Raw genomic sequence first — 12284 nt, 5'->3', positions numbered from 1 at the left:
AAGATGAAAGTCCTATCCGCCTTTCATGTTTTAGGCGTGTTGTATCAAAGATACTGCAATGAGTTTCCACATAATTGACAAATTAAAACTATGCTTTTTTTCTCCAGTCATGGACACCAAAGCTCCAGTAATGGGCCCCCGGTAATGGACGTGGATCCAGTAATGGGCCCCCTATAATGGACATTGCTCTATCAGTATAAAATATTGAAATGGGGAATAAGTTATGGCAAATAAATCAATTTTTGGTATACTTAAGCTTTTATCGCTGAATGTATTTTTCTTTCCACAGCCAATTATTATTGTATTAGACTTATCGAGACAATTCTAATATACCCAAACACAATTAGTTAGGGTTTATTGCGATAAAGTTCCCATGGCCACCTCCTGTCTCCATCATCAGATCAAGTCCATGTTATCATAATATTGCATTATCATCCGATTTGCATACTTAATTACGTACTTACACAAAATTTCAACTGAATCGGAAATCGAAAAGTGGGTCAAATTCAGCTACCAAGATTTGACCCACACTAACTAACAAGGCAAGTTAAATAAAAGTTTGGAAAAACGATATTAATTTATCCTAAGTCCGAGAATACCTCCTGGTTGACATATTTCGTAACTACATTTTACTTCTGTATTGTTTAAAACTTAAATTGTCCCATCATAGGAGGTATGCAGTTTTACAGCTCCTATAATGGGATTGGGCCAAATACCACTATTTTTTTACATCTGTGGAGTCACAACATAGTGTGTTGTATACCTTATCTCATGGTAAATGCAATTAACAAAACACATTCTAGTTTTCATCAAGTATTAATTAATTAAAATTTAATAAATTAACTCACCTCTCTTAGCGAAGTTGTTAAGAATTTTTAGTGATATTTTTTTTCAGTGGCACGACAACTTTTGGGTTGACGCACATTTCTTAAAAAATAACCGAATTTAATAAAAATTCAAACATAATCAGCTCTAGGACTCTTATTTATGATAAAAATATATCCAGTGTTTATAAACTACTTTTATATACTTATTTTAGAGGAATTGTGTTTTTTTGTCCCATTACTGGTTCCGTGTCCATTATAGGGTATACTACTATATCAACTTGTTTGATGAAATATTGCACCCTCCAAATAGCTCATTTGGAGCGGCATACATATTTACATTTAATCGTAATTTGATCCCTTATAAAACATGTCACTCGCACCAGTACATAAGCACGAGCGAGGGCCATAGCTAAATAAGATCGAAGGTCAAGTAGGTACCTACTCTTAAACAAAATTTTATGCATACGAGACCTATAAAAGGTACACAAGTTTCAAAATTTAATGTATTAGTACGGTAGGTACTAAAACTCTATATTGTATCGGAAATTTATTTCCGACGCGAACATCAACAAAAATAGTTATTTACGATACAAGTGCGGAAAAGAGGAAATTCGACACGTATTGCGAATTACCTATTCGCACGTGTATCGTACAACGTTTTACAGTAAATATGGCCCTTTAAACTTTCGACACGCACGGAAAGTGCTCTTTCCCGCACTAGTGCGGGAAAGTAGCACCATATGTACTGTAAAAAACAATTTAAAATGTGTTTCGTAGGGTCACTCAGCCGCTCTGCAATCCTTACTGATGATGTCGGACAACCGGCGCGCGATGTCGGGCGACCGGGCGCGGAACGTGCACGTGTGGCTCGTGGACTCCGGTATCGTCCTACATTCCACCACAGGACCCTCGGCGAGTCTTGAAGTCACTCTCAATATGAAGTTTGCTGTAAGTATTGATTACATTGTCTGATGGTGTTGTTGTCCGGTCTGGCCTAGTGGGTAGTGACCCTGCTGCCTATGAAGCCGATGGTACCGGGTTCGAATCCCGGTAAGGGCATATTTAATTGTGTGATGAGCACAGGTACTTGTTCCTGAGTCATGGGTATTTTCTATGTATTATATATTCTATTTAACGCTGTCTGCACGTGTACCCACAATACAAGCCATCTTGAGCTCATTGTGGGGCTTAGTCAATTTGTGTAAGAATGTCTAATAATATTTATTTATTTACTATTATTATTTATTAAATTAAAAAGGCCTTTCAGTTTTAATAGTATAAGCACTAAGTAAATTAATTGGTAATCTTCAAAATACTTCAACCGCAACCCTCGTGAACCCTTTCACTATATGTAGTACGGTACGAAACGACCTACATTATTTTCGATGGATTAGAAAGTAATAACGCCGATTAGCCGACCCATAAATGGGAAACTAAATCAAAACTTTCATTGGCAAACACGTAATACCACTTAACCAGCGAAACGTTGCCCAGGAGTTTTGTCATTGAATCCAACTTGGCTTTTATAACTTTTGACTTGTCTTTTTTGTGATTGATGCCAAACATGAGGGACACCGATAGTTAGTTGGTTCTCAAGATAACGAAAGTAATTGTAAAAGGTGTTTCACTTGCCAAGAATGTGTGGCGATAATAATTTGCAGACTCCGAGCTCATCTTAAAATGTAATTATTTAGGTAGCTTGTAGACCTACCTACTACACGTATATATGTATATATTCCGTTTTTTTTTCCTAATGGTATGAAGGTTCCCGGCGGTAGAGTGTTCCAATTCCAACACGCTTCTTCACGCTTCTCGGTTTTTTTTAATCTAGATATCGGCACTACTTTGAAAAATCTCGCATCTCACACTGATACTCAAAGTTGAAAGGCAGTAACTCTGTATGCACCACGTACATAGATACTACATTTTTCTTTTGATTGACAGATCAGATACGAGTTTTTTTTCAAAGTAGTGCCGATATATTGAATTGACTTTCCTAGGAATACACAAACATCTTTTCCTAACCAGGTGCTGTCGGATGGTGATAACTCAGTCCGCATTTGGGCGCTGACGGGCGGTGAGGGCAGCGACGAACGGCGCACAGTCTCCCACGCTGAGCGCGTCACATGCTTCGCGGTCACCGCGGACTTGCAACACGTTGTCACCGGCTCCATGGATATGTCCCTTAAAGTGTGGAAGCTGGACGGCGGGAAACTCTCGCAGGTTGGTTTATTTGGGGCTTGCCAGCGTGCGGTTTGGCGATTACAATTCGGTCTGCATCTGGATGGCGTGAAACTACCACAGGTAGGTTTGGCATTAGCAGCAGTCTATTTACATACTGATGGGATCTGGCCCCCTTTTAAAAGAGGATTCCCAGCTGACTTGCGGCTAGTACATATTGAAGCATTTGAAGCTACTTAACACTTTGGTGAGGTCAGCGTTCGTTCAGTTAGTAACATTTGAACCGTTAGATACAAACGGCTTAGATTAGGAATGTTGCAAATTATTTGACAAACGATTTTATATTAACCTTGTCCTATTCAAATAAGAGGTAACTTACAGTTCATACGGCTAGCGTACTGAGGTTTAAAACTCGCTTAGTTATTCCAGTATCGTCGTACTAGTTTTTGGGTTTCATATAAAACTGAAAGTCAACATGTGATTTTTCATCTACTAAAAAAATATTTTTTTACAAATATTTTTCTGGCATGTCATTTCAATGCACAGTAAATTGTAAATTCTTTTCAACGTATTTTATCCTTCTTTATACTTACTAAAAAGTTTTTCTTGTTTAGGTCCTAGTCGGTCACTCTGACATCGTGACCTGCGTAGCAGTTGCCATCACGAACAAGACACAAGTCGTGTCCGGCTCGTGGGACTGCAACCTCATCGTGTGGGACATGAACACTGGCTCCGACCTGCACCTGCTGTCCGGACATTTGGGGAAAGTCACGTGCGTCAAGGTCACTGGAGATGGGTCTATCGCTGTTTCTAGTGAGTATTGTTTTTCTCCTTATTTCAGAGCTCTAGTGGTTAGAGTTTATGTATTTGTATTGCTGTTTTATTTTCGTAATTTGTATACTTTTAGAATTATGAACAGAAAATAATACAGTAGGACATTTTACCAAAGCATGTTGGGATCTACTTACTTCTAATACTCTAATATCTATTTGTTTTGCTTGTAAGGTGCTGAAGATAAAACGTTGATAATCTGGGAGACAAAGCGCGGGCTCGCTCTCACGTCCCTCGCTCTGCACGTTCCTGTCCTTGGATTGCAGATCACAAGCGATTGCTCTCGTATCGTCATACACCTTCTAGACAGAGGTATTTATACTGGACTTTTATCTTACACTATTTTATAACAACTTGCAGCCGCATTCAAAAATCAAACTATCCTTATTTCATAAATCGGCATTTTACTCGTAGCTTGAGCTCTATAGAACTATAGAAGGCATATTGGACCGTTGATTCTAGTTTTTGCTTATTATACTACATATTGACGACCGGTCTGGTCTAGTGGATAGTGACCCTGTCTGCTAAGCCGATGGTCCTGGGTTCGAATCCCAGTAAGGGCATTTATTTGTGTGATGAACACTAATATTTGTTCCTGAGTCATGGTTGTTTTCTATGTATATAAGTATGTATTTATCTATACAAGTATGTATATCGTCGCCTAGTACCCATAGTACAAGCTTTGCTTAGTTTGGGGCTAGGTTTGATCTGTGTAAGATGTCTCCTAATATTTATTTATTTATTTTTATTTATTTTATATTAGACATATTACAGAATACATATTATTAGAATACTGTTTTATAGTGAAGATAATAGGCCTGATGACAAATTTTGAAATCCCTTTTATTATTGTCGGTACACTTGTATTGGTTCTTAAAAACACAATATTTCAGCTATACTCATAAGATTTAACATAAATAATTGCATTTTATTATAGCTAGTTTAAACCTCGCGCGAAAACGCCTCGCACGCCATTTGTGACGTCATCAATAAGTTGGTGGTAGGGTGGTAGACATTGTTTACATACTTACAGTTACGAATTTTCCTTGAATCCGAATGATATTGACGAATGATATATGATTTAGACGCACCAGCATCAGCTGCCTGTCTAAAACGAAATAATAATAATAATGGATGGTATGGTATGGTATCCGCCATGTGTATCCCTTGCTTTTAGAGTAAACTGTCTTAAAGGGCCTCTGCGCTGTTGGCTTCGGCCCCACGCATGCCTCCTAAAGGTCCGGGACCCCATGGTCCCGAGATATGGAAAGGACAAACAAATAATAATAATAATATTGTTAATTCAGCACCATATATTACGATTAGGGATGATAATATATACATTACAAAAATTTATCACAATAACTCATTTTACACAAAAACTCTCACACGGTTGCAATTTAAGATGAATAATTTAGATACTTACATGTAAATTTTGAGTGATAATCACCGAGCGCCGGTTTTACTTTTTCATTTTTAATTTTTTCTAGTTACGACAGCCAACATGGCAATGATAGTTCCATTCGGCCAAATAATTAAAAAAGTTTGTTGGTGAAATATCGTATTACCCCATTCGCACGGGAGCTTTTTCAACGCGCGTTAAAAAAGCGTTTGAATGACACAAATGGATAACCATGTATGTATTCACACGACAGCGGTGGCGCTTTTTATCAAGCGTTGTTGGATTTTCGATTTTAAGCCTTGGTCGTTAAATCGAATTTAGAGTGCAGACAGATTCAAGCGCTTTTTTAACGCGCGTTGAAAAAGCTCCCGTGCGAATGGGGGTTATTTAGCATTTTAGTTAGATAATAACAAATAGATACCTATCTATTATATCGTGTAATAATATTTTTTGGACCTAATAAATGTTTAGTGGCGAAATAATATTTTTTTTTGCACCTTCAAACTCTTTGGTGAGGACGTATGGATTTCGGCCAATGAGGTTGTCTATGTTTCTCTAAGAAATATGTTATGGATTGATGTCGTCACTGCTTAGAACGCTTCTGATTGGCGTTTCAGTAATAATGGCGGATTGGAGAATTTTGCACTTTTATTTTATTGAATATATGTATTAATAATCCTTCAGTTTATACTGAGATTGGGCCATTCTTTGAAACCATTATTTCCATGATTCTTTGTTACTGTCAACAGGCCTATTGCACCTAAAAATGTTTATTTGTTTTGAATAATTTTACGGTTTAGACAAGGTCATTGGTTTAGACTCACTTCACAACAGTTTAAATTCGGTTTTTTTTTTTTCGAAATTGACGGGAACTCAAGATAATGCCTCGTGAGAAGATACCTATAAAATTTCTTCGGCTAAACTCTGAAGTACTTACTTAGTTAAGAGTTGTTTTGTGTTCTTGTCTAAATAAGTACAATTTCTCCACAAAACAAACTTAATTATTCATTATACACTGGGATCACTGGCAGTCTTAAGTGTTAGACTTGCGTTGTCAGTGATATTTCTCTTTAGCGTGTTTTAATTTGATTTATCCAGGCAATACCTGTTTATTATAAAAAACAACTTTTCAAAAATTTATCAGGTATTACCGATTGCTACACTGGAGATGTTAATAACATGGATGTGACTTCAACAGGTTGTCTCCCAATAATTTGTCTACATAACACACCGGCAACGTACGTGAAGATCCCAACGTATGCAGCCCCAACAAAGAATAACGATGGTATGAAAGCCTTTTTTTATCTCCTGCAGTAATATATCATACCATATACTTAAATTTTTTGGCAAGAAATGCGTGAGAAAAAGCATAAAACTAATCATTGAAAATATATTTTGAACACATATAACCACCTACATATTTACGTGCCGGTTATCTCTAACAAGCAACCCAAGTGCAATAAAATTATGACACATATGTTTGGTCTATTCGGTCATACAAATAAACGATGAGGGTAGCAATTTACATGTAAGGGATCTCTTGAAATTGTAACAACTAAACATACCTACTTAAGCTCTCTAAATTAAAAGTGTTTTAAATATAAACAGCCGAAGCTTTCGGTCTAATCAGAAGCTTATTGTTAAATATACTGAATGCCTTGCTAATTTGGTTTGTTTACACCATCTTTGTTTATACAGAATTAAGACCTTTGGCTCCAAAGCGGCCGATGAGAAGACTGCTCAAGAAAGAGGTGTCTTTAGACACCTACACGTGGCAGAAAAAGTATGGTCACCTCACGTCGGCGGCCATGATGGCGCAAGTAGACGAGCGACTCAAACGAAGGCGAGTTAACTTTAATTTTTGTACAAGAATTCTTTTCTTGGGCGGAAATTTACTATTTTAAAAGATTTTAAGTCTAAAATTGCATGTGAATATACAATTGTTAACATTAACCTTGGACTACCTTTGATCACCTAAATTTTTTCATTATTTGGTGCAAATTCGGCACCAAATATTGTTATCATCTGTTTTACTTTTACTATATCAATTTATCTCCTCTAATTTACGATAACGTAAAAACCTAATTAACATTAAGTATATCAGAATCAGAGATTGCAACACTAAAATTTAATACACAGTAAACCTAATAATTAAGATAAGTTTTGTTTTTGAACAAAGGTTTGATTATTTTTGTTGCAATTAGTTTTACTCGTAACAAGAGATAAAAGAAAAGTTGATAAGATTGTGGATTATTTTATGTATGTTTCAGCAATAAAATATAAAGTGCGCTGTTTAATTATAAAATTTTGTAATTGAACATTTATTAACATTTTAATTATTTACACATTGTAATGAATCTTTACTATTAACCCTAGTTTACCCTCTGGGTTGAAAGGTCAGATGGCAGTCGCTTTCGTAAAAACTAGTGCCTACGCCAATTCTCGGGATTAGTTGCCAAGCGGACCCCAGGCTTCCATGAGCCGTGGCAAAATGCCGGGATAACGCGAGGAAGATGATGAATGAATCTTTACTATTACTTTAAATTGACAACTAAATATTATATTGAATACTTTGTTGGATGCTGTTAAAATGCCGAGATTTCCTTTATAGTCATTTGCTTAAAATTATCTGGAATAATTTTAAATTGACTTACTCATTTTTAGGTTTTCCGTATCCGCTTCCATGGAGGAAATCTCAAAAATACAAGAAGCGAAAAACAAAGACTTGGGCTCACAGGTAAACATTTAATAAAATATTAATTATACAGGGTGTCACATAAGTGACACGTCACAGTGACACTGGAGGTAGACCAGGCCAAGAGGACCCAAACCAACTTAACATGACCCCAGTAAAAGTGGCACGGTTTTCGAGTTATTGCCAAATTAAGGTTTTTCATGAATTTTGACCGTTTTTAACATTGTTAGTACCAGTGTGCACTCGGAAAGGTCTCGAAGTTAGTTGTTTTTATGTGTACGGCATCATGAATAGTTAATTAAGATAACAGAATAGGTATTTTATCGATAAACAAAGTAAAATTCAAAAAAGTACTGGTTTAATCTTGAATTAAATTCACAGCGAAACATTAATTTCGACTTTGACCACCTGTCGTGAAAAAAAAATACTAGTAAAGTAATGAGCAAATAACGTCAAGCTATTGAGCATGTTATGCAGATTCAAAAATGGTATAAGACATGTACCTTCCTGCAATAAAATAGGAATTATTATCATCTTTCGAAAGCCTCGTAAAAAATAAGTTAAAACTAGGAAATCTGCAATCCGGTGCTACTTAGTAAAAATAACGATTAACGATGTTAAGATTTATGTAACTCTGGATACAGAAATAAAAAGACTATTCAGTATTTGCCGAATGCTTAAAAGAAAAAACCAGTACTTTTTTGCATTTTACATTGTTTATCGATAAAATACCTATTTTGTTATCTTAATTAACTATTCATGATGCCGTACATATAAAAAAAAACTAACTTCGAGACCTTTCCGAGTGCACACTGGCACTAAAAATGTTAAAAACGGCCAAAATTCATGAAAAACCTTAATTTGGCATTAACTCAAAAACCGTGCTACTTTTACTGGGGTAGTTTTAAGTTGGTTTGGGTCCACTTGGCCTGGTCTACCTCCAGTGTCACTGTGACGTGTCACTTATGGGACACCCTGTATGAATCTCTCGTAAACTCCACTACTTGTCTTACTTCTTATGCGCCGCGAAACTCAAATAGTTTTTAATATTCGTCAGTTTTTAGACTTGTCTCGCAATATTTATTAAAAAATATATTTGCTTTATTAATTACAATGATGATAAAATTATTAAAGAGTTGTGGCACTACTTTATGTAAAAGAAAATATTGACGGATAAACCGATAGACACACTAACGGTTGCAAGTTTGAACCTCTTTGTAGGAACACGCTTTAGCCATAATTCTGAATTATAGGTAAGCCTGGGGCCCGAGGAGGCGGCGATTGCACAGTCGCAGCACTTCGACCAACTCGAGGCACTCTGGAACAAGGTGTCCCCGCCGCGGCGGCGCTCGAACAAGGTACCTACCTTATATTATTTGTTAATCTAATCTAGAATGTATCTAATCTACACTCAGTAAAACTTTAATTACATCAACGAGTGGTTGAAGTTTTCCTCATAGATAAAAGAACGTCACGAAGTTATTCTTGGCGCCATGCCGAAAAGTCCTAGAAGTTCCAGAAAAATACCTAAGCAAACAGTTCATAATATCAAGGAATACCAAAGCAAAACTTAAAAACGCCACTTAATTATATATAATTATTATTATATGTTAATATAATACCGACAAATTTATAGTTACTCGGTCGTGCACTTATTTTACAAACTGTACCACAAGACATTCCCTCGAGGCAAGATGCACTTTGACAAACCAAATTAATCCAGCAAACGCCAGCAGGGCGATTTACACAATTAATGAAAATAATGGTGAAAAACTCTAGAAATTACAATAACACCAACTGGGCTTTACATTTATTAATAGACCAATATTTCACTTATGTCTTTTTCACTTTGCAGTTTGATAAAAACTATGAACTTTACCTATTCCTGGACTCAGTTGTATTTTCGCGCTAATATTTTAAGTTAATTAATTTTTCATTACACGCGCCAGAGTTAACTTTCTACTCTTCCAACAGAATCTTAGTGTCCTTTGAGGATTACAAGCTCCTTGCAGTATTCTGACTTTTGTAAGCTGATAAGATTAGCTAGCGTCTCTTGATAATTTTCATTTTTAACCGACTTCAATTTCATAGAAGGACGAGGTTCTATATTCAGTTTGGTGTTTTTTTTTTTAAGAATGATGAACGTTTAATTACGTCATTGAGTATTTTGCAAACCGATATACCGTTCTTGGTTTTATTACTCGTAAGGTCGAAGGTAAGTAAATACTTAATTCAATGATTGAATGATTGTTGCAGTCATTATCAAAACAGAGCTCCCTGATAGAGAGGTTAGACTCTTCCGACGAAGAACACACGCCTGTTGAAGAACAAGGTTAGTCGTAGAAATCAGACAATTTTTATTTCGTGATTTTGAGCTTCATCCCTTAGTAAAAGTGGCTTATCTAGCAGCAACGTTAAATATCTAGCAGCCGTGAAACTTATATGTAGTTGAAAAATATGGGTACTTAAATTAAATGAAAAAGATTTTTTTATTATTTGCATTTGCTTTTTTTGTTAGTTGCATGGCTTTAATTTTTAATAACATTCCTAGACTTTGGCGCAACACAATTTGGCTCATCATTAAGGTGGTGGTACTGGTGCTCGACGCGGTCCCAGTACATGTCATCTTGAAACTTAAGTCATTGTCAATAGAGGTGACAGCAGGGTGTCGATGTCGAGCACTAGTACCACCACCTTATAATATTTAAAAAAAGATGTAGGTATGCGCCTAACTTACTTCGCACCATTTGTTTTACCTGCATCATCTTGTAGGTATCAGTCATTGTTAGCCAAATAGGTTTTTACTTACAGGCTTTTCTGATTTTAATATTGGGGGCTATTCATAAATTACGTCATTTCAAATTAGGGGGGGGGGTCTGGACATCGGATGACGGTAGCATGAAGTAGGAGGAAATGGGGTCATTTAAGCATGATTGTTGGATGATTATAGGGGGGGGGGGGGGGGTCAAAAGTCGTCAAAAATCGATGACGTAATTTATGGACAGCCCCTTGGTTAAGAATTAGATCTGGATCTGATCTGCCAGTGACAAAAGTGACGTTTTTGGTTGAAGAAATGTCACTTGACACTGACAGATTAGATCCATATCCATACATAACTAATGTAGATCTAATTCCTAACCTGTTATTAAAATCAGAATACGCATGTTACTGCAACTAACGCCACAAATCTCTGAACTAAATAACATTGATTTTACTCGTATTTTTGTGACAAACAATACATTTCCCAATTTATTTTTTAATTATATTTATTTATGTTTTTTTAATAACAGTGTTATGTTCCTAGTTAATTACCGGAAAGCCACAAACTAACCAGAGAATATTCCCACAGAGCACATGGTGGAATGAAGAAGAGGTGCACAGGCTTATACCTACCTTCTAGTCATCTTTAGCACAAAAATTACGTTACGTTACCGTTTATGTTACTTTACCGATTTGTTAGAAAATATTTTTATAGCTTACTTATTTAAAAGAGCTGGTCTCCTATACAAAAATATTGTGTTTTAACATATTTTAAGCAAATTATTGTTTTTACATTATTATGTGGTGATTAAAGTATGTTTGTTTATTACACGTCACTATTTAGCGTTATCGAAATGATAACTTGATAAACATAGATAAGTACTATTTAGTATGTAGAACTCCTGCCTCTTGCAATGTGATCTTCTAGGTGTAGCTTCTATTATTTCTGGACCAGTTTCTATTGTACATCGAATTATAAACACACGTATGTGACTTTACTGCTATGCCTGTTTTGTATATACACTTTTACTAAAAAGAGTGAGAAAAGAGTAAAACAAGGTAGCTATAGTAAAACATATTCAATGCTCTAATTTGCTGATGCCAATTTATAGCATTAGATGCTACAAAATGTTTTGTTTTTCATCAAGTGATCATCGTAGCCAAAATATACCTTTTTTTAATTATTTTAATTTGCTAGATGACTAACACGCAATCGCAATCTCATGTGGGAAATCTCAATTCTCAATAAATATCTTAGATTCTTGACGTCATTTGTATTAATGGTAAAGTAATAATGCTTATTAATTCCAAATCTTAATGAGAAACTGGTCCATATTAAAATAAGTAACGTAAAATTAACATAATATTCTATATTAAAACCGAACGCAGTGTGTTGCGTATTCGTGTCTTTTAAGGGTAGAATTCATTTCACGTTGTGATATTTTCTGTTTTTGAAATGTAACGTAAAAATTATATCATTTTAGTGATGTGGAAATAACTTATCGAACATTTAGAAAATTTTGTAATACCTACTTATAATATAACTTTTCACGTATAAAAGCAATTAATATTGTTAAATGAAAATAGA

At 35.6% G+C, this 12284-nt stretch overlaps 1 protein-coding gene across 4 annotated transcripts in view; it reads left to right on the top strand.

Moving 5' to 3' along the window:
• LOC134793585 (protein qui-1) overlaps positions 1-12082 on the top strand; it is a 203275-nt gene extending 191193 nt beyond the window's left edge. For 3 of the 4 annotated variants that reach the window (XM_063765198.1, XM_063765197.1, XM_063765201.1), the window contains 10 exons: positions 1605-1775; positions 2856-3050; positions 3623-3821; positions 4014-4151; positions 6440-6526; positions 6940-7084; positions 7906-7978; positions 9190-9294; positions 10193-10268; positions 11241-12082. In XM_063765198.1, the coding sequence (XP_063621268.1) occupies positions 1605-1775; positions 2856-3050; positions 3623-3821; positions 4014-4151; positions 6440-6526; positions 6940-7084; positions 7906-7978; positions 9190-9294; positions 10193-10268; positions 11241-11266 (1215 nt within the window). In that variant the 3' untranslated portion in view covers positions 11267-12082. The remainder of the gene's footprint in view (positions 1-1604; positions 1776-2855; positions 3051-3622; positions 3822-4013; positions 4152-6439; positions 6527-6939; positions 7085-7905; positions 7979-9189; positions 9295-10192; positions 10269-11240) is intronic. The other variant, XM_063765199.1, reaches the window with a different exon arrangement.
• The last annotated feature ends 202 nt before the right edge of the window (positions 12083-12284 follow it).

This window comes from Cydia splendana, chromosome 9 (genome assembly GCF_910591565.1).
Source record: "Cydia splendana chromosome 9, ilCydSple1.2, whole genome shotgun sequence".
NCBI classification, from domain to species: Eukaryota; Metazoa; Arthropoda; class Insecta; order Lepidoptera; family Tortricidae; genus Cydia; species Cydia splendana.
This window is presented reverse-complemented; position numbering and strand designations above follow the sequence as displayed.